We start from the raw sequence: 23,508 nt of genomic DNA, 5'->3' as shown, positions 1-23,508 counted from the left end.
GGACATGTAGGTCCAAGGCAGTTTAATATTGGGAACCCCCTGCCTCATATTTGGGCTGACAGTGGGTTTAGTTCAGTTTATTGTCACATGTACCGAGGTACAGTGAACATCTATTTTGTTGCGTGCTATCCAGTGAGTGGAAAGACTGTACATGATTAAATCAAGCTGCCCACAGTGTACTGATGCAGGATAAAGGGAATAGTGTTTCATGCAGGATAAAGTCCAGAAAGGTCCGATTACAGATAGTCCAAGGATATCCAAGATAGTCCAAGGTAGATGGTGGGTCATGATCGCCCTCTAGTTGATGATAGGATGTTTCAGTTGCCTGATAACAGCTGGGAAGAAACTGTCCCTGAATCTGGAGGTGTGCGTTTTCACACTTCTGTACCTGTTGCCCGATGGAGAGGGGGGGGAAGAGGGAGTACCGGGGGGGGGGGGGGGGGGGGGGGGGGGGGGGGGACTCGTTCTTGATTATGGTGATCAGAGATTGATTGCCCACTTCACAGTCAATATTGTACGAGGGTCTCGACCTGAAACGTCACTCAATCCTTCTCTCGTGAGATGCTGCCTGTCCCGCTCAGTTACTTCAGCATTTTGTGTCCATCTTTAGTAATGCTCCGGTGCTGATGTTTCATGGGAGATTGCAACCTTCACGTGGTCCGCCCTGTTTCAACTAATGCAATCAACCTGGCATGCACAATCAAATAAGAACAAATAGAACAAGTTGTCCTACAACTTTAGGCTGTGCACGCCATACGCAAGAAGAAGTAGATGCAACCATTCTGACGACTCTTATGAGAGCATCGATACCTCCTTCCCCAGCACCCCCCTGAATTCTTCATTGGAAAACTCCAGGTCAATTATCCTTATTGCCAAGGTCACGGGGAGAATGTACAGACAGCGTACAGACAACACCCGTAGTCAGGATCAAACCCCTGCTCTCTGGCGCTGTGAGGCAGCTACTCTACCATTGCGCCACCATACCACCCTTACTGCCTTTGAGAAGTTGGCGGATAATTGCTTCTTGAACCACTACAATTCTTGTAGCAAAATTACTCTTCCCCAGTTCCATAAAATAAAGAGGGTCCAGGATTTTGGCTGATGATTCTGAATGTGCAGGTAACTTATTTCCTTGAGTAACTCAGCTGGTCAGGCAGCATCTCTGGAGAGAAGGAATAGGTGATGTTTCGTGTTGGGTTCCCACCCGAAACGTCACCCATTCCTTTTCTCCAGAGATGCTGCCTGACCCGCTGAGGTTCTCTGGCACTTTGTGTCTATCTTCGGTATAAATCAGCTTCTGCAGGTCCTTGCTACACAACCTATTTGCTTGTGCACCAGGAAGGGATGGTGTTCCTATGCACCATGTTCTTCAAGATAGCTGATACTGTGCAGAGGTACAGCTACTACTTTACTGCGCCAGATACCCGGGTTCGATCCTGACTTGTCTGTACAGAGTTTGTACGTTCTCCCCGTGACCTGCGTGGATTTTCTCCGGGTGCTCCGGTTTCCTACCACACTCCAAAGACGTACAGGTTTGTGAGCTAATTGGCTTGGTGCAAATGTAAACTTGTCCCCAGTGTGTGTAGTAATTCAGTTTAGTTTATTGTCACGTGCAACGAGGTACGATAGCGTTAATGTGCTGGGATCGCTGGGCGGTGCCGACTCAGCGGGCCGAAGGGCCTGTTTCCACGCTGTATCTCTGAACCAAACTAAATTAAACCACTGGTTTGCAATGGCTTACTGAAAACACTTTGGGGAATTATTGGGAGCGCATTTTGCAACTGAGGTACAACACTGCATGATGTTGTGTGCCTACAGCAGGCTGTGTGGATGTTTAGCATCCTGAATGAGTTACCAATTAAGCATTCTGCCTTTGACTGAACAACAAAACATGGGGACATGGGGAGATTCATTCAGTCCTTTTGGCCAACCCATTACGCTCTGCTGGAGAGGGAGAGTTAAGTCGTTACAGAGACCTAGCTCGCTTTTACATACGTTCATGGGTTTTCTCTGGGTATTCATGTTCAGAAGAATTAGGCCATTCAGCCCATCCTGAGTCAATCCTGACTACGGGTGCTGTCTGTACGGAGTTTTCACGTTCTTCCCGCGACCCACATGGGTTTTCTCCCACACTCCAGTGACGTACAGGTTTGCAGGCTCATTGTCTTGGTATGATTGTAAATTGTCCCCAGTGTGTGTAGGAGAGCGTTAGTGTGCGGGGTGATCGCTGGTCGGCGCGGACTCGATGGGCCGAAGGGCCCGTTTCCTCGCTCTATCTCTAAACTAAACATACCAGTTGCAGTGCAAATAAATATTCTTTATACGGGGTTATGGCCATATCATTGACTGCTACCATTTTACACAGCTGGTAGACACTGCTATTATTACACTGAGTTTGTTGTCCCAGCTGTGCATATACACTGAAGCCAAAGTATATTTAACTAATGGTTCATTCATCATAATTCCTCTGAGTCAGTTTGACTTAGGAAAGGCGATGACATGTGGCCCGATCTATAACGGGCATGATGAGGTTTAAGACTAAATATGATAATGCCGACTCCAGCCTTATCTTTACCTCTTTACGAGTGCACTGTCTGACAATTGCCTTGGATAAGAACTCTTTCATTAACATTAATCAGAGTAATTTACTGCAGATGAATCACTTTTTAAAGAGTAATTACCATGTTAACAAAAGAAATGCAGCAGGCAGTTTTACATATAGATGATGTAATTAAATGACCAGATAAGGGCCTGCCCCACTTGCATGCGATTGTATGCGTTTGGCGCGACCAAACGGAAGCGAACGCGAAGTTCGCGCTAAGTACGCGCTAAGTTCGCTCGTGACATAATTTGCGTCATACTCACCAATGAGCTGGGCAGGAGGCAGGCCAACTAAATTTGGGCGTCGGACGGTGACGTCATCGCGCAACACCACGCGCTAGGCGTACGCCGTCAAGACGCTGCGTACGACCGCAATGCGCCTGCGTGTCGGCGGGCCGTTGGCACGCAAAATTTTCAGACAGTGCATGATTTTCGGAGCAACGCGCGATGTTGGGACCAGCCCCGCACAACGCCATACGCCTCTGCGATTCTAAGTGGGACTGGCCCCGCGCGGCCATACGCCTCAAGCGACCACGTTTGGTCGCGCCAGACGCATGCAATCGAATGCAAGTGGGACAGGCCCTATACCCCGCTCTGATGTAGAAACAAGGAACAAGGACTAAAAAGTCGCCTATCGGAGCTGTGGCGGCGGCAGCGACCACCCGCGGAGTTTGAACCTGCTCGTACGCGGAGCACGGTTGAGCCGCGGGATTTACCATCACCCGGTGGGGTCACAACATCTGGAGCCTGGATCGCCTCGGCGCAGAGGGAGAACAAAGAGGGAAGAGACAGAGACTTTAAGATATTGCCTTCCACCACAGTGAGGAGGTGTTTGGTGAACTCACTGTGGTGGATGTTAAATTTGTGTTGATTGTGTGTTTTTGTCATTTTTTACTATATGTATGACTGCAGGGAAACGAAATTTCATTCAGACCGAAAGGTCTGAATGACAATAAACAAATCTAATCTAATCTAATCTAAATGGGACAAGCCCGTAACACTATCCTACGCAGACCCGGGACAATTTATAATTTCACTGAAGCCAATCCACCTACAAACCTGTGTGGCTTTGCAATGTGGGAGGAAACCGGAGAAAACCCATGCAGGTCACGGGGAGAATGTACAAACTCCCTACAGTCAGGATCGAACCAGGGTCTCTGGCGCAGTAAGGCAGCAACTCTACCGCTGCGCAACCGTGCGTGTTGGATGAAGGGTAAATGTTAGCCAACGTAACAAAGACGCCACTTGTTTTTCACCCAAGCGGTATTGTAGAGGCCTTTACATGTACCTTTTGGCCTTCGGTCTACCGAGACAACGCCGACAGGCGATCCCCGCTCTTTAACATTAGCCTACACACACAAGGGGCAATTTACAAGTATACCAAGCCTATTTTACCAAACTACACAGCTGCACGTCTTTGGAGTGTGGGAGAAACTGGAGATACTGGGGAAAACCCACGCAGGTCGCAAGGAGAACGTACAAACTCCAGACAGACTGTACCCATTGTCAGGATCGAACCTAGGTCTCTGGCGCTGTAAGGCAGAAACACTACCACTGCGCCACCGTGCCGCCTATAACTACTGCAACATTTGGCAAGGTTGGAGCAAGGTTTGCAACTTAAAAGTTCCTAACAGAAGAGGTAAAAGTGCTACTGGTTGACATGGCAACTAACTGGGAATTGGGGCTATGACCCCCAAATGCCTGAGTCAGCAGACGTTAACAGGGTTCTGGAAGCAGACTGAAGACCCTTACCCTGGCTGTTCCTGGATAGGAAGCCTGTGGGATTGGTGTTATCCCCAATTTGCTCTGCATGGCAGTCGCTGAGACTATTTGTGCGGAGGACATGGCGGCCATGTTCTGGAGGGCCTTATCTTTTGAAGCTTGATCCTTTAAAGATAATGAAATACGGATTAGTAACACACGGTACAAAAATAGATGACAGAAAATAATCAAATATACTGTAAACTCAATATAAGAAAACTAACAACGGGAAAGACCGATTAAAGTAACTTTGCCACCTTGCATGAAGTTAGATCTGCTCATTTCCCCAAGATTATAACATTACTCAAGAACGTCTTATCTCACTGAATCCATTTTATTTGACGTATCAAAACACTGATGCATCTTCCTGGAAGCAAGATTCAGTTTTTAATCATTTATTGGGATACAACAATGGACAAGACGTCCAAATATTGTCTCACAGTAGGATAGAGAAAGGGAGTAATTTTAATTCATGCTTAAGCTTAGTTAGGTTTAGTTTAGTGATATAGTTTGGACACGGGGCCTTTGGCCTACCATGTCCACACCAACCAGTGATCACTGTACACTAGCTCTAACCTACACACCAGGGACAAGTTAAACCAATTAACCTACAAATCTGCATGCCTTAAGAATGTTTCAGAAAACCAGAGCACCCGGAGAAAACCCACATGGCCACTGGTCACAGACACAACTTCCATGCAGATAGCACCCGTAGTAGGGATCGAACCTGGGTCTCTGGCCCTGTAAGGCAGCAACTCTACTGCTGCACCATTGATCCATACAGTATGCATTGGGGTATGAGGGAAATATTTATCTTGGGAGTCTTTCCACAGGTTCTTTGAAGACTGGTCAAAACTGACAGGATTTTCCAAGAATTATGTTGGGGGAAGAAAAATATTGCAAGAAAAAAATGGAAACTGGTCAACTTTTGTCATTTGTCAATTCAGACTCTCTGAAAGAAAAAGCTATGGTTGTTCACAGAGAAAGGGTGGGTTTATTCTTCTTGGGTCACTTGAGGTCAGTTCTTCTCATTGCAAGATAACATAGTCCTTTAATGGTCTTTCTCTTGACTACTAAATGCAGTGGTCACAAGTGGCTCTCTCGGGACCGCATGGAATTCAACCTGAATGGCACAGCCTGCTGGAGTAATGGTGAACGGTCTGAATGGTTTCCCCCCTTTCCACCCCCACGTCTACCCAGTTCCCACCGGGAGGGGCTAACTTGCTTTATTTAAGATCGTAAACATCGACTGCCATCAATTCTGCAGAAGCTTTGCTTTAGGCTTTAGAGATACAGCGTGGAAGCAGGCCCTCGGACCACTGAGTCTGCGCCGACCAGCGATCACCCTGTACACTATCCTGCACACTAGAGCCAATTTACAATTAACAGAAGCCAATCTGTACATCTTTGGGATGTGGGAGGAAACTGGGGCACCCGGAGAAAACTCGGAGAAAACTCATGTGTTTTCTTTCTGCTGACTTGTTAGCACAAAGCAAAAGCTTTTCACTGTACCTCGGTACACGTGACAGTAAACCAAGCTCAAACTCCGGAAAAACCCACGTGGTCACAGGGAGAACATACAAACTCCGTGCAGACAGCACCTGTAGTCAGGATCTAACTCGGGTCTCTGCCGCTGTGAGACAGCAACCCTAACTCTGCGCTAGTGTGCCGCCCGTGGTAGCTGGGATGATTCAGGCTATAGATCCAGGCAATGCTGCTGAGGTACACAATGGGTGATGTGGGGACCTGTTAGCTGTAGCTCGAGACTGGAAGACCACACGAGGCACGAGTGGCCAGTCACCCATACTTTGGGACCATGTTCCAATGCACGGGACCTTGATGCTGCACTGACAGAGCACCTCTTGGGGATGTGAGGCCCGAAACCTCACCCATTCCTTCTCTCCAGAGATGCTGCCTGTCCCGCTGAGTTACTCCGGCTTTTTGTGTCTATCCCATGGGGGTGATGTTGTAATAAGCTCAGATCCCACAGAAAATAAATATGGCAGGGCCCAATTTACCATATATCCTGCTTGCATTTGTATGATTGATTGATTGTGGTGGTGATGAAGGCATACACTATAATCGTGTTTAAGAGGCTTGTGGATAGGCACATGGAAGTGCAGGGTATAGAGGGACATGGATGATGTGTGGGCGCTGAGATCAGTTTAACTTGGCATCACGTTTGGCACAAACATTGTAGGCCGAAGGGCCCTGTTCTGTGCCGTACTGTTCTATGTTCTATGATTGACTTATAATATAAAGACAGGCCCTTCGGCCCATCGAGTCCATGCTGACCATCAATCACCAGTTCAAACTAGTTCTATGCTATCTCACTTTCTTTCCGCTCCCTTCGCACCAGAGACAATTGACAGAGGCCCATTCTCCTGCCTTCAACCCACCAAGTCCACGCCGACCATCGCTCACGTTCACACTAGTTCCATGTCATCCCCACTTTCCCATCCACTCCCCACACACTAGGGACAATTTACAGAGGGCTCAATTAACTTACAAACCCTTTTTGATGTTTGAGGACACTGTAGCACCCGGAGAAAACCCGCAGGGTCACAGGGAGAACGTGCAAACTCCACCCCAGATCAGGATGGAACCCGGGTCCCTGGCACCGTGGGGACAGCAGCTCTACCTGCCGCATCACTTAAAATAAGTGAAAGCAGGTTTAATTTTTGTTGAGGGTATGATTTTTTGTTCAGGCCTCTTTTTGTGAGGCAGAATAAATGCTAGAAAAGTGTTTCTAGATATGCAAAGCCATGGAGTTATCCCAAGCTTGGCTGTAAACCTGGGACAGCTACAGCAGAAAGTAGATAGAGTCATAGAATGATACAGTGTGGAAACAGGTCCATCGACCTAACTTGCCCACACCGGCCAACATGTCCCAGCTACACTAGTCCCACCTGCCTGCATTGGGCCCATTTCCCTCCAAACTTGTCCTATGATAGATGCAGGTGTCACGGGTTATGGAAAGAAGGCAGGAGAATGGGGCTAGGAGTGAGAGATAGATCAGCCATAATTGTGTGGCAGAGTAGACTTGATGGGCCGAATGGCCTAATTCTGCTCCTATCACTTACGACCTTATGATCTATCCAAATACCTGTCCAATTGTTTCTTAAACGTTGCAATAGTCCCTGCCTCAACTACCTCTTCCTCCGGCAGCTCGGTTCCACACACCCACCACCCTTTGTGTGAAAAAGTCACCCCTCAGATTCCTATTAAATCCTTCCCCCTTCACCTTAAGCTGATCTCCTCTGTCTCTCGATTCCCCTACTATGAGCAAGAGACTCTGTGCGTCTACATTAATCTATTTTCCTCATGAGGATGTGGGGAGAATTTGCCAGGAAAGTTCTAAACTGGCAGAGTAAAGGACTATTCTCATCGTGGAATTTGGCAAAGCAGGAGATGTGTAATAAGACTTAAAATGTAATCGCAACATCCACACGAACTGATCCAGAACAAATCTTAACACAACAACATCCTACACACAGAATAAGAAAATCCCAAGCAGCACCACTACCCTCATTTTAGATTTGAGCGTTACAGCGTGGAGGCAGGCCCTTCGGCCCACCGAGTCCGTGCCGACCAGCGATCCCCCCATACACTAGCACCATCCTACCCACCAGGGACAATTTCACAAGTTACCGATACCAATCCTGTATGTCTTTGGAGTATGGGAGGAAACTGGAGCACATGGAGGAAATCCATGGTCACAAGGAGAACGTGCAAACTCCATAAAGACAGCACCTGTAGTCAGGATCGAACCCGGGTCTCTGGCGCTGTAAGGCAGCAACTCTACCCCTTATATTTCCACTACTTCTCAATCTCTATCACTTTTCCATATTTTTTCTTCTCACTTACTCAATTTATTTGTAATTTATGTGTTATATTTATTTTTCTGTGTTATAGACAATAGACAATAGATGCAGGAGCAGGCCATTCAATATGATCATGGCTGATCATCCACAATCAATACCCCGTTCCTGCCTTCTCCCCATGTCCCCTGACTCCGCTATCTTTAAGAGCTCTATCCAACTCTCTCTTGAAAGCATCCAGAGAATTGGCCTCCACTGCCTTCTGAGGCAGAGAATTCCACAGATTCACAACCCTCTGTGTGAAAAAGTTTTTTTCCTCATCTCAGTTCCAAATGGCTAACCCCTTCTTCTTAAACTGTGGCCCCTGGTTCTGGACTCTGCCAATATCTGTCTATGCACTTGTGGTGCTGCTGTTGCTGGCAGGATTTTCACTGTGCCTGTGCCTCACTGGACTCATGCCCATGGCAATAAACTCGACTTGGCAATTCTGACAAAAGATCATAACCTGTAACTTTTTTAAAACTTCTTTCTTCACAGGCATAGGAGAGAAGAGTAGAGGGCCCACCCATGCCTGTGCCGAACATGATACTGATCCCTTGTGCCCACACATAATCCACCTGTCTCCATTCTCCGCTTGTTCATGTGCCTGTCTAAGACCCACTTACAAGCCATTGCCGTACCACCACCTGGCTTTGACATTCACCATTATCAAGCATCTCACAAGGCTGGTCATGGCACACATCAACTGCAGTCTCCCAGATCATAAATTCATAAGGAATAGGAGTAGAATTAGGCCATTCGGCAGATCAAGTCTACTCCGCCATTCAATCAAGGCTGATCTATCTCTCCCTCCTAACCCCATTATCCTGCCTTCTCCCCATAACCTCTGACACCCATACTAATCAAGAATCTATCTATCTATCTCTGCCTTAAAAATATCAACTGACTTGGCCTCTACAGCCTTCTGTGGCAAAGAATTCTACAGATTCACCACCCTCTGACTAAAGAAATTTCTCCTCATCTCCTTCCTAAAAGAACATCCTTTTATACTGAGGCTAAGACCTCTAGTTCCAGACTCTCCCACTGGTGGAAACATCCTCTCCTTGATCTATTGCAATTCATCTACCTCTTAGAATAAAGGGGAGGTCATTTAAGACTGAGGTGAGAAAAAAACTTTTTCACCCAGAGAGTTGTAAATTTATGGAATTCCCTGCCACAGAGGGCAGTGGAAGCCAAATCACTAGATGGATTTAAGAGAGAGTTAGATAGAGCTCTAGGGGCTAGCGGAGTCAAGGGATATGGGGAGAAGGCAGGCACGGGTTATTGATAGGGTCGATCAGCCATGATCACAATGAATGGCGGTGCTGGCTCGAAGGGCCGAATGGCCTCCTGCACCTAATTTCTATGTTTCTATGTTTCCACTAGATGCCCAAGGCAGGAGCCATCTCCCTGGCCCTACCCTCACCCATGGAACATCTAGATAACAAGCACACTTATGCCAGATTCCTATTTATTGACTTAGGGAGCTTTCAACTCCATAATGCTCATCAAAAAATCTCATCAAGCATACTCATGGAAGATAGACACAAAATGCTGGAGTAACTATGGGCGGCACGGTGGCGCAGCAGTAGAGTTGCTGCCTTACAGCGCCTGAGACTCGGGTACAATCCTGACAACGGGTGCTGTCCGTATGGAGGTTTGTACGTTCTCCCTGTGACCAGTGTAGGGTTCTCTCCGGGTGCTCCAGTTTCCTCCCACACTCTCAAGACGTACCTTTGAAGGCTAATTGGCTTGGTAACATTGTAAATTGTCCCTAGTGTGTAGGATAGTGTTAGTGTGCGGGGATCGCTGGTTGGCACGGACTCGGTGGGCCGAAGGGCCTGTTTCCCACGCTGTTTCTCTAAACTAAACTGCAGTTCCTTCCGACCAAACTCATGGACCTAGATTTCAAGCCCCCTTTTACTACTGGATCGCTGACGTCCTGACCCACAGACTGCAATCAGTAAGGATAGGTGAGAAATAATCCTCCATATAATTCTCAATGCCTCGTCCCCGCAAGCCTTCATTCCGGGCCCCTTCTCCGCTCCCGACACACTCGCAACTGTGCAGCCAAATTCTGCTACAACTCCATTTACAAGCTTGCAGATGACATAGGCAGAATATAAAGCAGTGATGCAACGGAGTGCAGGAACGTGATGGGAGGGCTCAGGAACACTGTTTGGAGACGGCATCTACGAAGATGTTGCCAGGACTCGAGGGCCTGAGATTTAGGGAGAGGTTGAGCAAGCTAATACTCTATTCCGGGGCGCGCAGGAGGATGAGGGCTGACCTTATAGAGGTGTACAAAATTATGACAGGAATAGATCGGGTAGACGCACGGTCTCTTCCCCAGAGAAGGGGAATCGAGGAACAAGGACATTGGTTTAAGCTGAGGGTGGAGAGATTTAATAGGAACGTGAAGGGTAACCTTTTCATACAAAGGGTAGTGGGTGTATGGAACGAGCTGCTGGAGGAGGTAGTTGAGGCAGATGCTATTGCAATAGACAATAGGTGCAGGAGTAGGCCATTCGGCCCTTCAAGCGAACACCGCCATTCAATGTGATTATGGCTGATCGTCCACAATCAGCACCCCGTTCCTGCCTTCTCCTCATATCCTTTGACACTGCTATTTTCAAGATCTATCTAGCTCTCTCATGAAAGTATCCAGAGAACCAGCCTCCACCGCCCTCCCGACAGAGAATCCCACAGACTCGCAACTAAATGGCTTACCCCTTATTCTGAAACTGTGGCCCCTGGTTCTGGACTCCCCCAACATCGGGAACAAGTTTCCTGCCACTAGCGTGTCCAAACCCTTAATAATCTTATATGTTTCAATAAGATCCCCTTCCATCCTTCCAAATTCCAGAGTATACATGCCCAGCCGCTCCATTCTCTCAGTACATGACAGTCCCGCCATCCCGGGAATTTAATGCAACGTTTAAGAAACATTTAGACAGGTACATGGATAGGACAGGTTTAGAAGGATATGGGCCAAGTGCAGGCAGCTGGGACTAGTGTAGCTGGGACATGTTGGCTGGTGTGGGCAAGTTGGGCTGAAGGACCCGTTTCCGCGCTGTATCACTCTATGACAATAATCTCTCCCACAATGTCAACGAGCCAAGCTGATAATTGACTTCAGGGATTGTGGTGGTGTGCACGCCACAGTTACCACCAGTGATGTTGAAGTGGAGATGGTCAAAAGCTTCTAGTTCTTAGGCATAAATAGCACCAACAATTCGCCCTGATCCAAACACATAGATGCTACAACCATTAAAACACCTCGACTTACTCACTGGGAAATGGAAATTCTGCATGTCTCCACTAACTTTTGCTATTCACCCACACATGCACCATAGAAAGTATCCTCTCTGGAAATATAGCTTCTGGCAATGGCAACCGCTCTGCCTGGGACCACAAGAAATTGCAGAGTTGGTTAACCCAGCCCAGTCCACCACACAAATCAGCCTCCCCATCATCAACTCCATTGCTCTTCGCCATGCCTCGGGGAAAACAGCTAACATAATCAAGGACCACATACACCTCAGTCATTCCCTCTTCTCCTCTGACTGTTTGGATCTTGTATGTTCCAGATATATTGTATGTACCTAATAACACCAACCTGTCCATCCTTCTTCATAAAGCAACATACCAACTCTAGATACTAGTCTAGTAAGCTAAGGGGCGGCACAGTGGCGCAGCGGTAGAGTTGCTGCCTTACAGCGTCGGAGATCCGGGTTCGATCCCAACTACGGGTGCTGTCTGTACGGAGTTTCAACGTTCTCCCCGTGACCTGCGTGGGTTTTCTCTTGGATCTTTGGTTTTCCCCCACACTCCAAAGACGTACAGGTTTGTAGGTTAATTGGCTTGGTATAAATGTAAATTGTTCCTGTTGTGTGTGTAGGCTAGTGTTCGTGTGCGGGGATTGCTAGGTGGGCCGAAGGGCCTGTTAACGTGCTGTATCTCTAAACTAAACAACAACAAAAACTAAACCTTCTCTAAAAAACTACTTCCAATACATGACCAGAACACACTCACAAAGCCCGATAAAACTGGAGCACAACTTCAGATGGCAGTCTGAAACCCGAAACCTCACCCATCCTCTTTCTCCAGAGATGCTGCCTGACCCACTGAGTTACTCCATGTGTATCTCCGGCATAAACCAGCATCTGCAGTTCCTTTCTACACACTACAATAACTGGGTCCTTCTGTACCTGAGCTCTGCAAACTCATACCACTTACACACTCCTACAATTTTCCTGCCAAAATGGTCAACAAAGTATTTTTTATTCTTTCATTGTCTGTCTGTTATTATGATTTTATTATTTATTTTCTTTGTCCATTAATTCAATCATTCGGTATCATTTTGTAGCCTCTTGATGTCGTCCATACCTATCTTTGAGTCTTGAGCAAATTTAGCAGTCAGACCTTTGGTGCCCTTTGCCCAAGTCATTTATGTCAATTGGTGAAAGTTGCGGCTCCAACATTAACTCCCTGCCAAACTTCACTTTGCCTAGCAGAAGAAGATTCATTTACGCCTGCACTTAGTCAACTAATCTTCCATCCACTCTAATTTGTCGCATGCTACACCACTACGTTTATCTTCGCAATAAGTTCTCTCCCTGTTCACTATTCCCAATCCTTCACATTCCTTCTCCTTTACAACATTCCCCATTTCCATAACAATGATGCACTGTACTGATGAAACAGCGCGGAGACAGGCCCTTCAGCCCACCGAGTCCGGGCCGACCAGCGATCCCCGTACACTAGCACCATCCTACACACGAGGGACAATTTACAATCTTTACCAAAGCCAATTAACCTACAAACATGTACGTCTTTGGAGTGTGGGAGAAAACCGGAGCACCCGGAGAAAACCTACATGGTCACAGGGAGAACGTACAACCTCCGTACAGACAGCACCCGTGGTCAGGATCGAATCCGGTAAGGAAGCATCTCTACCACGTGCCCACCTAATCTTTTCTTGGTTATCCTTTTTCCTATCATGTATTTAAAGAAAGATTTGGGGAGATTTCTTTCATTTTAACTACCATTTTCATATACTTCTAATCCCTCTTTTAACTTTGCACCTTGCACTGTCCAGATTCCACTCAGCCTTCTAAACTGTTGAACCCTTGGGGCTTGCATGCCAGTATAGTCATAGAGTGATACAGCATGGAAATAAACCCTTCGGCCCAACTTGCCTATACTGGCCAACATGTCTCAGCTACACTCGTGCCACCTGCCTGCATTCCTCCAAACCTGTCCTATCCATGTACCTCCACACCTGTCCTATCCATGTCCCACTAGTGATGAAGGTTTATCAGCCTCAGGTAATCCTAGTAAGTTAGCACTGAATTTGTTTATTTCAGGAGTACCAAAAGGGAAAATTAAACTCCTGGGCACAAAATACTCTCCTGGACCTTCGACAAATAAGTCACAGGTGCAGAATTGGACCATTTGGCCCATTGAGTCTACTCCGCTATTCAATCATGGATAATCTATCGTTCCCTCTCAACCCCATTCTCCTGCCTTCTCCCCAAAACCCTAAACAGCATCACTAATCAAGAATATATCAATCTCCGCCTTCAAAATACCCATTGACTTGGCCTCCCCAGCTGTCTGTGGCAATGAATTCCACAGATTCACCACCCTCTGACTAAAGACATTCCTCCTCATCTCCATTCTAAAGATACATCCTTTTACTCTGAGGCTGTGCTCTCTGATCCTAGACTCTCTTCACTAGTGGCAGCATCCTCTCCACATCCACTCTATCCAGGCCTTTCACTATTTGGTAACCTTCAATGAGGTCCCCACTTCAAGCTTTTTCTAAATTCAAAATAATTTCTGCATTACCAGTGCGATCTTGCCCACTGCAAATACGCCGAATGATTTTGCTGAACTTGATTGCTGGATTATGGTCAATTTAAGGATAGTTTTCAATAGACAATAGACAATCGGTGCAGGAGTAGGCCATTCGGCCATTCAAGCCAGCACCGCCATTCAATGTGATCATGGCTGATCATCCCCAATCAGCACCCTGTTCCTGCCTTCTCCCCTTATCCCCTGACTCCGCTATTTTTAAGAGCCCTATCTAGCTCTCTCTTGAAAGCATCCGGAGAACCTGCCTCCACCGCCCTCTGAATCCACAGACTCAACACTCTCTGTGAGAAAAGGTGTTTCCTCGTCTCCGTTCTAAATGGCTTACTCCTTATTCTTAAAATGTGGTCCCTGGTTCTGGACTCCCCCAACATTGGGAACATGTTTCCTGCTTCTAGTGTGTCCAAACCCTTAACAATCTTATATATTTCAATGAGATCCCCTCTCATCCTTCCAAACTCCAGAGTGTACAAGCCCAGATGCTCCATTCTCTCAGCATATGACAGTACCGCCATCCCGGGAATTAACCTTGTAAACCTGCGCTGCACTCCCTCAATAGCAACAATGCCCTTCCTCAAATTAGGGGACCAGAACTGCACACAATACTCCAGGTGTGGTCTCACTAGGGCTCTGTACGACTGCAGAGGGCCTCTTTGCTCCTATATTCGATTCCTCTTGTTATAAAGGCCAACATGCTATTCACTTTCTTCACTGCCTGCTGTACCTGCATACTTACTTTCATAGACTGATGTACAAGGACCCCCAGATCCTGTTGTACTTCCCCTTTTCCAACTTGACGCCATTTAGATAGCAATCTGCCTTCCTGTTTTTGTTACCAAAGTGGATAACCTCACCTTTATCCGCATTAAACTTCATCTGCCATGCATCTGCCCACTCCCCCAACCTGTCCAAGTCACCCTGCATTCTCATAGCATCCTCCTCACAGTTCACACTGCCACCCAGCTTTGTGTCATCTGCAAATTTGCTAATGTTACTTTTTCATACATTAATCAATAATTATAAAAAATAATAATCATTAATAATGCATTAAATCACAAAAGGAAAAGCAATTTACAGGCAGAGAGAGAGAAAGCATAGAAACTGTCCCTTCAGCCCATCGAATCAAGTGTTGATTTTTAATCCTAACTAAAGCAACTCTACATTTAATCACCATCCACTGACATACCAGTGGCAATTTAGAGTTGCCACTTAACCTACCAACCCGCACATCTTTGGGATTGGAGACCAGAGTACTTTTAGGAACCTTTGCAGTGACTGGGAGAATGTACAATCACAAAGTCCACACAGACAGAGTCCATGGTCAGGATTGAACTCAGGGCCCCGATGATGCGAGGCAGTAACTCTATCAGCTGCGCCACTATGTCAGCTACAGTTCTGCACTTGCTCTACGGCCCTGCCATAAAAGATAGCTCAGAAACAAATACCGTAGCTTTGCCTATTTGATATCTGTTGTCTATTATAATCTGAGCTTTAAGTGTCGAGTGAAATGCAATGGTTCCACCAGCTCAACTTAAAAGGAACAAAACGTCGTATTAAGTAGGAATCGGAAAATCTCGATTTACGTTTTAAGAAGTGGAAACATTAGAGCCTTTCATGTTTTAAATGGTTCATCATCAGCCAGGGAAGAATGCATATGAATCAAAACAAAACGGATTCTTCTAGAAAGGGCCGCAGGGCGGTGCAGCAGTAGAGTTGCTGCCTTAAAGGGCCAGAGACCCGGGTTCGATCCTGACCACGGGTGCTGTCTGTATGGAGTTTGTGCGTTCTCCCTGTGACCGCGTGGGTTTTCTCCGGGTGCTCCGGTTTCCTCCCACACTCCAAAGAAAGAAGTACAGGTTTGTAGGTTAATTGGCTTCTGTAAATTGTCCCTAGTGTGCAGGATAGAACTAGCGTACGGGGTGATCGCTGGTCAGTGCGATTTTGGTGGGCCGAAGGGCCTGTTTCCACGCTGTACCTCTAAAGTCTAAAGTATCTAATCATCACTATTAACTAATCAAACTTTCAGCATGAATGCAATAGGTTGGAGGAAAATTAATAATTCGATGTTATGTAATTACTACAGATGGTGATTTAGGGACTGGGAGATGGAGCATATTATTGAAAATCAATATAACAGGATGATGGACTGGCCTGAACTGTTATCTTGTCAATGTGAGACTGTATGAGGGAAGATAAGAAGCAAAGAATAGGTGAGAATTACGTAAACAGAGTATAGGTGGAAGTAGGGTCTCGACCCGAAACGTCACCCATTCCTTTCCTCCAGAGATGCTGTCTGAGTTACTCCAGCTTTATGTGTCTTTGGTTTAAACCAGCATCTGCAGTTCCTTCCTACACATGGGATTATTTGTTTGTCTTTTCCATTAAATCATTTCATTTTGTACAGGTTGAGAAAGGTGGAGGGGGGGGAGGGAATGATGACCCACAGAAAATAGCTCTTAGGGCTAATGGAATCAAGGGATATGGGGAGAAAGCAGGAACGGGGTACTGATTGTGGAAGATCAGCCATGATCATATTGAATGGCGGTGCTGGTTCGAAGGGCTGAATGGCCTACCTATTTTCCATGTTTCTGTGTTTCTATGTTTTAAAGCCTCTGAAGCAGGAACCACAAATATTCCTCTCGGCTTCCCAAGCAGAGGACAATAAACATAGCAGACACATAGGGGGGAGCTCAATTCATTATCAGTAAGGTTAAAGTGCTGGATAAATTAGAGGGAATAAAACCTAAATCTCCTGGATCCAATAGTTTAGTTTAGTTCAGTGTATTGTCACATTATCTGAGGTACAGTGAAAAGATTTTGTTGCGTGCTAACTAGTCAGTGGAAAGACTATACATGATTACTATCGAGCCATCTACAGTGTAGATACATGATAAAGGGAATACGTTTAGTGCAAGATAAAGTCCAGTAAAGTCAGATTAAAAATAGTCTGAGGGTCACCAATGAGGTAGGTGGTAGCTCAGGACTGCTCTCTAGCTGTGGTAGGATGGTTCAGTTGCCTGATAATAACTGGGAAGTAACTGTCCCTGAATTTGGAGGGTGTGCGTTTTCACACTTCTGTACCTCTTGCCTGATGGTAGAGGGGAGAAGAGGGAGTGACCAGGGTGAGATCCCCCCCCCTTGATTATTCTGGTGGCCTTGCCAAGGCAGCGTGAGGTGTAGATAGGGGTCAATGGAAGGGAGGTTGGGTTGCGTGATGGTCTGGGCTGTGTCCACAATTCTCCGCATCCCAGGGTTATTAAACTCACAATTGCGGAGATAGCAGATGCATTACCAATGACCTTTCAGAATTCCCTAAATTCTGCGATAGTCCCAGTGGATTGGTTGTAGCACATGATATGCTGCTATTTAAGAAAGAAGGGCGAGACGACATTAGGGACAATGGCTCAGATCGCCGGACATCTGTTATCAGCATAGTGCTAGAAATCATTGGGTGGCGCGGTGGCGCAGCGGTAGAGTTACTGCCTTACAGCGCCAGAGACCCGGGTTGGATCCAAACTACGGGTGCTGGCTGTACAGAGTTTGTACGTTCTCCCCGTGACCTGCGTGGGTTTTCTCCGGGTGCTCCGGTTTACTCCAGCATTCCAAAGACGTACAGGTTTGTAGGTTAATTGGCTTCGGTAAAATTGTAAATTGTCCCCAGTGTGTGTAGGATAGTGTTAGTGTGTGTGGATCGCTGGTCGGCGCGGACTCGGTGGGCCGAAATGCCTGTTTCCATGCTGTATCTCTAAACTAAACTAAACTCATCATAATGAGTCTGGGAATAGTATACTTAGAAACATCCTAAAATGAATCAACCTGCTTTTCTGACGGGTAAATCAAATGTGGTAAAACTAACAAGGCATTTTGGGGGAAGTAACTAACAGGATAGAAAGGAAATCAGTGGCCTTATGAAGGATGAGTAACAACATTTTGTGTGTTAGCAGGCAATAAGGGCTAACAAGGTGGACACAATGAACTGCAGATGATAGAAGCTTGCTTGGGATAGAAAGTACTGGATTAGCTGAACATCTATGGAGAACATGGAGGGGCGACTTTTCAGTTCTTATGTCTGATGAAGGGGCCTAACCTGAAGCGTTGCCTGTCCATGTCCTCCGCAGATGCTGCATGACCTACTGAGTTAATCCAGCACTTTGCGTTCCACGTAAGGACTAACAAGGTGTTGGATATCGTTAATACGTGCTAAAGGGGATTGATAACGGGTAGAACATTGGAAATAAAAAGGTAATTTTCAGATAGGGGTGTCGTATATCCTTGGCAAAGGCACAGCCATCGCTCTATTGGGTACTTAGTTTATATTAATGACTGAAGACAGAGTGCACCCCATATCCAAGTTCACCAACAAAGCTCGAGGGAGGCAGGGGACTGAGCAGTGAGGAGAATGAAAGGTGTCTACAAAGGATTAAATGAGTGGACAAGAACAGTGGGAATATGTTGGGGGACCTGGGCACAGGGGCGGTCGAGAACGAAAGGGGCACCATGTGGGGGCCTGCCCGCTGCCACGTGCGGCTGCAGGCGGAAGGTGCGGGTTTACACAAAGGGACGCAAAGCGTTGGAGTAACTCCGCGGGTCAGGCAGCATCTCTGGAGAACATGGATAGGTGACATTTCGGTTCAAGACCTTCTTCAGACAGTGAAAAGATTTATGCGCGGCATGGTAGAGTTGCTGCCTTGTAGCGTTTACGGTGCCCGAGACCCGGGTTCGATCCCGACTACGGGTGCTGTCTGTACGGAGTTTGTACGTTCTCCCCGTGACATGCCTGGGTTTTCCTAGAGATCTCTGGTTTCCTCCCGCACATGTTTGTTGGTTAATTGGCTTGATATAATTGTAATTTGCCCCTAGTATGCGTGGGATAGTGTTAATGTGCGGGGATCATGGGTTGGTGTGGACTTGGTGGGCCGAAGGGCCTGTTCCCGCGCTGTATCTCTAAACTAAACTAAGATAGGATTGTTGACGCCAGGAGCGCGGTGACTCTTGTGTACGATGTAGGTGAGGTCTCCTGTGTGACTTTAGCGGGTTGTATGCAAAACACAGCATTTCACTGTACATGAGTACATGTGAGAATAAAGTGTACTTGTGCGTGAAGCTATGCAACTTTGTAAAGCAAAGTAGGGCAAAGGAATGAGAAACCAGCACAATCAGTGGTGGTCAGAAGTATCTTGGCGAGCTGGGCCAGAAGATTAGCGGTAAATAAGCATGCAGCGACTTCAAGCAGTTAGGAAGCCAAATACTATGTGTAGGAAGGAACTGCAGATGCTGGTTTACACCGAAGACAGACGCAGAATGCTGGAGTATCTTCTCAACGGGGCAGGCAGCATCTCTGGAGAGAAGGATTGGCTGACGTTATCGGGTCGGTATGTTAGCCCTCATTACAAGGGCTAAATTAGAGTACTCTGCTGAGATTACTGTAGATGCTGGTTTAAACTGTCAGGAGTAATTCAGCGGGACAGGCAGCATCTCCGGAGGGAAGGATTGGGTGACGTTTCGGGTCGAGACCCTTCTTCAGATCTTAACAGTCTGGCTCGGTGTCAATGTAAGTGATGCTCCCTGTCCCGCTGAGTTACTCCAGCATTTTGTATCCACCTGCTGTGATCACATCGGATTTGGCCAGATCTCATTCATAGTGTTGCATCTCTGACTCTGCACTTACTGGCTTTGGTGCCGATGCAGTCTAGATTCCCTGGATTGATTCCTGGGGTGAATATGATGTCTTATGACGGACTGAGACGGGTCTGTACACACTAAGCTTGGGATGATCGAGAGGTGATCTCAAGGAGACATCCGAGAGGGATTGACAGGAGGAGATGATAAGATCAAATTCACTGGATGTTTTCAAGGGAGAGGTAGATTTAGCTCTTAGGGTTAATGGTATCAAAGGATACGAGGAAAAAGCATGAATGGGGCACTGATTTTGGATGATCAGCCGTGATCATATTGAATGGCGGTGCTGCCTCGAAGGGCCGAATGGCCTACTCCTGCACATATTTTCTATGTTTCTATGTCTCAATGAGAGCTTGCTTCCTGCAACTGCGTTCAGTTCTGGGCACCATGTTTTCGGAAACATGTTGTCAAGCTGGAAAGGGTAGAGAGATTTACGAGGATGTTGTAACAAAATGCTGGAGTAACTCAGCGGGACAGGCAGCAGCCCTGGAGAGAAGGAATGGGTGACGTTCAAGGTCGAGACCCTTTCTTCAGATGCAGGGTAGACATAAATACTGGAGTATGATATGAACGTACCGACCTACTTTCAAGTGAATCTATAGAACTGTGAATAATGGATGTAGTTCCCCGGTATTGTATCAAAAAAAATCAGGTTCCAAGATTCTTGTGTTTAGTTTAGAGATACAGCGCAGAAATAGGCACTTCGGCCCTCCTGGTCTGCGCCGACCAGCGATCCCCGCACACTAACACTATCCCACTAGGGCCGATTTTTACATTTACCAAGCCAATTAACCTACAAACCTGTACGTCTGTGGAGTGTGGGAGGAAACCGAAGATCTCGGAGAAAACCCACGCAGGTCATGGGGAGAAGGTACAAACTCCGTAGGGACTGCATCCGTAGTCAGGATCGAACCAGGGTCCCTGGTGCTGTAAGGCAGCAGCTCTACCAGATGTGCCACCGTGCCCTCCAAATGTACCCACTACCTTCAAGACCTCACTGACCTGTCACTGAAAATATTGTCAACTATCCATGGCGACTTTTACATTTCTTTGTAATGTTGGAGAGCAAAAGAGAAGGGATAGTTTCTCTATCTAGAAACACAGCATAAAACAAACAGACATGGATTAACCTCTTCCAGCCCAGGTTAGATCAAAGCTCTTCATGGAATGTTCCCACTACGCAAACCTTTCCGTCTCACAAAAGGACAAACAGAGACTATAAATGATTCCAACCCTTATCAGGTGCTGCTTCACTAAATAAATTGGATTAAATAAATTGGCCAATTTTGTGGTATTTGCATCGAAGTAATCGTCCTTCCAATTGGATTATTGTCGAGCACTGATCGCAAGGAAACTTCCCGAGTCAAGTTTTGATTACTCGGGTCTCAATGAAAGTTCGTGCATCAGACTACATGGGAGGGTGGTTTTAGAAACGGATTTTCAGGCTGCATCTTGGAGCTTTTTTTAGCAGGTCAGCTAAATGATGCAACGTATTTTGCAATTGGCTTGGTCTTAGAAGCAGTCCCAGAAGTGACCTGGGCGAGAGAGGTTCGATTTAAAAAAAAAATGACATGCATGAACATGCACACAAATGGGCAAAATAATTAGATACTTACCACATTCATTGCCTGGATTCAAGAAAAGCACATCATTAATGGGATCGAACACAACATTTTTCATTCAGTTAATCACAACAGTGAAACCTGCCTAGATTATCACAGTTCAAACAATTCATACTTGAGTGCGGGGGACGGGGGGGGCGGGGATGGGGGGACGGGGTGCGGGGGTTACATTGACTTCCTGTTGTACATTTGCACCTTCCTCACGTTTACAGTGGGGCAATACCTTGATTGAGCAGGCACCTGGTTTATCAGGCCTACATCAAGATTAAGCTGAAACTCTGACTCGAACGTCTGCCTGGTTTACAATACGAGTCACACTTATTTCGATTAGATAGATTTAACTTTAGTTCAGACATACAGCACCGAAACAGGCCCTTCGGCCCGCCGAGTCCGTGTCAACCAGCGATCCCCGCACGCTAACACTATCCTACACACACAAGGGACAATTTTACACATTAACATTAGCAAGCCAATTAACCTACAAACCTGTACGTCATTGGAGTGTGGGAGTAATAGAGAAGATCTCTGACAAAACCCACACAGGTCACGGGGATAAACGTACAAACTCCGTACAGGCAGCACCCGTAGTCGGGATTGAACCCGGGTCTCTGGTGCTGTAAGCGCTGTCAGGCATCAACTCTACCGCTGCACCACCGTGCCCCCCTGATAGTTGACTTACTTGACGATGCCTCTCGAATGATTTTGATAATCCAATTCAAATTGTTTGCAGCAGCATGTTCCAGGAGGAGAGCAACGCCACTCGGCCCACCAAGTCTACTCTGCCATCCAATCATGTCTGATCTACCTTTCCCTCCCAACCCCATTCTCCTGCCTTCTCCCCGTAACTCTTGGCACCCTTCTAGTTCTGGGGAGTTAATAACATTTTGAGGATTGGCTCAACATTGCAAAGGAACATTTCTAAGCAGGTTTCACTGGACAGACACAACAAAATGCAATCAATAGTGGTGAGAATCTTTTCAAACATGCAAGAATAAATAACTTATCAGGAATCCCATTAATCCTACTGAATATTTTCCTTCCATAAAAAAAAATCTGAAATTCAAAGGAATCTGGTCAGAAAACAAAACTGGCCAGAGTTGGCTGCAAATGTTCTTGGGGGATGAACTTGAAGCAAAGACTCAAGTTAATTGAGTCTTGTTTGCTCTTCTAATATTTTCCGCACAAGTGCCTGTGTGACTAGTGTTCATTCCTTAAAAAAATGGTGAAAGACAAGAAGTCCACGGCCCTCAAGTTCCCTGCTGACCAGTTCTCTTTACAAAGGGGGACTTGATATTCGCTGAACCTCTATATAAATAACACTTAAAAGCTAGAGAGGTCTATACTTCTGATTCTTGCCCATCAGTCAATAATGTCCTTACTCTAACCCGGCTTTGACATGCTGAAGATGGCTCCTGGTATCTGAACCAGCAGCTTCCTGCTAATTTGGAGGCAGCAATTAGTTTGAAAACGCAACACGGTAAAGATACAAATTGCTCCATTTTGGAAGTTAATTTTGCACCGATTCATTGTAACTATAAATCAGGCTGATTTCAAGTGATTTCTACTGAGTGCAGAGGTTAATGAATGAAAACCGTAGGCTTTTGCTTCATGTAAGTAAAAATGGGGTGACTTGCATTTACTCAGCATCTGATCCTCAAATTTCACACGACTGAGTAATTACTTTTTGGGGTGCAGGCTCTGTAGTGTAGGGAAAAGGGCAGCAACCTTATACAACATTAAATCCACAATACAGAAGAATAATCCGCGTCAGTTCTGGATGAGAAACTGATAACCATTAGGATAGACGTTCATCTTCAATTACATTCAATAGAAATTAACTTATTCTCTTTGGAAGGACAGATTCTTGATTAGTAAAGGTGCCAAAGGTTATGAGAGAAGGCAGGAGATTGGGGTTGAAAGGGAAGGATAGAACAGCCATGATGGAATGGTGGAGCGGACACGATGGGCTGAATGGCCTAATTCTGTTCCTGTGACTGACGAGCTTATGACAGAAGCGCTGATGAGATGCAGGGTTGACATAAATACTGGGGTAGGATGTGAACCAACCAACTTCTGGCATGGTGCCAATGCAACTATCAAGTGGATCT

General features: G+C 46.3%; 2 protein-coding genes across 14 annotated transcripts in view; both read right to left on the bottom strand.

The window, feature by feature from the left end:
• Positions 1-23,508, bottom strand: part of LOC129708828 (transcriptional enhancer factor TEF-5-like) — a 219,528-nt gene that overhangs the window by 28,003 nt on the left and 168,017 nt on the right. For 9 of the 13 annotated variants that reach the window (XM_055654836.1, XM_055654839.1, XM_055654844.1 and 6 more), the window contains 2 exons: positions 21,395-21,406; positions 4,354-4,488 (listed from right to left, as the gene is read on the bottom strand). In XM_055654836.1, coding sequence (XP_055510811.1) covers positions 4,354-4,488; positions 21,395-21,406 — 147 coding nt within the window. The remainder of the gene's footprint in view (positions 1-4,353; positions 4,489-21,394; positions 21,407-23,508) is intronic. The other 4 variants (XM_055654841.1, XM_055654845.1, XM_055654846.1 and 1 more) reach the window with 1 other exon arrangement.
• Positions 1-23,508, bottom strand: part of rpl10a (ribosomal protein L10a) — a 216,781-nt gene that overhangs the window by 190,794 nt on the left and 2,479 nt on the right. The window lies entirely within an intron of this gene.

This window comes from Leucoraja erinacea, chromosome 24 (assembly GCF_028641065.1).
Source record: "Leucoraja erinacea ecotype New England chromosome 24, Leri_hhj_1, whole genome shotgun sequence".
NCBI classification, from domain to species: Eukaryota; Metazoa; Chordata; class Chondrichthyes; order Rajiformes; family Rajidae; genus Leucoraja; species Leucoraja erinaceus.
The sequence above is the reverse complement of the archived record's forward strand: the minus strand, read 5'-3'. Positions and strand labels throughout refer to the sequence as shown.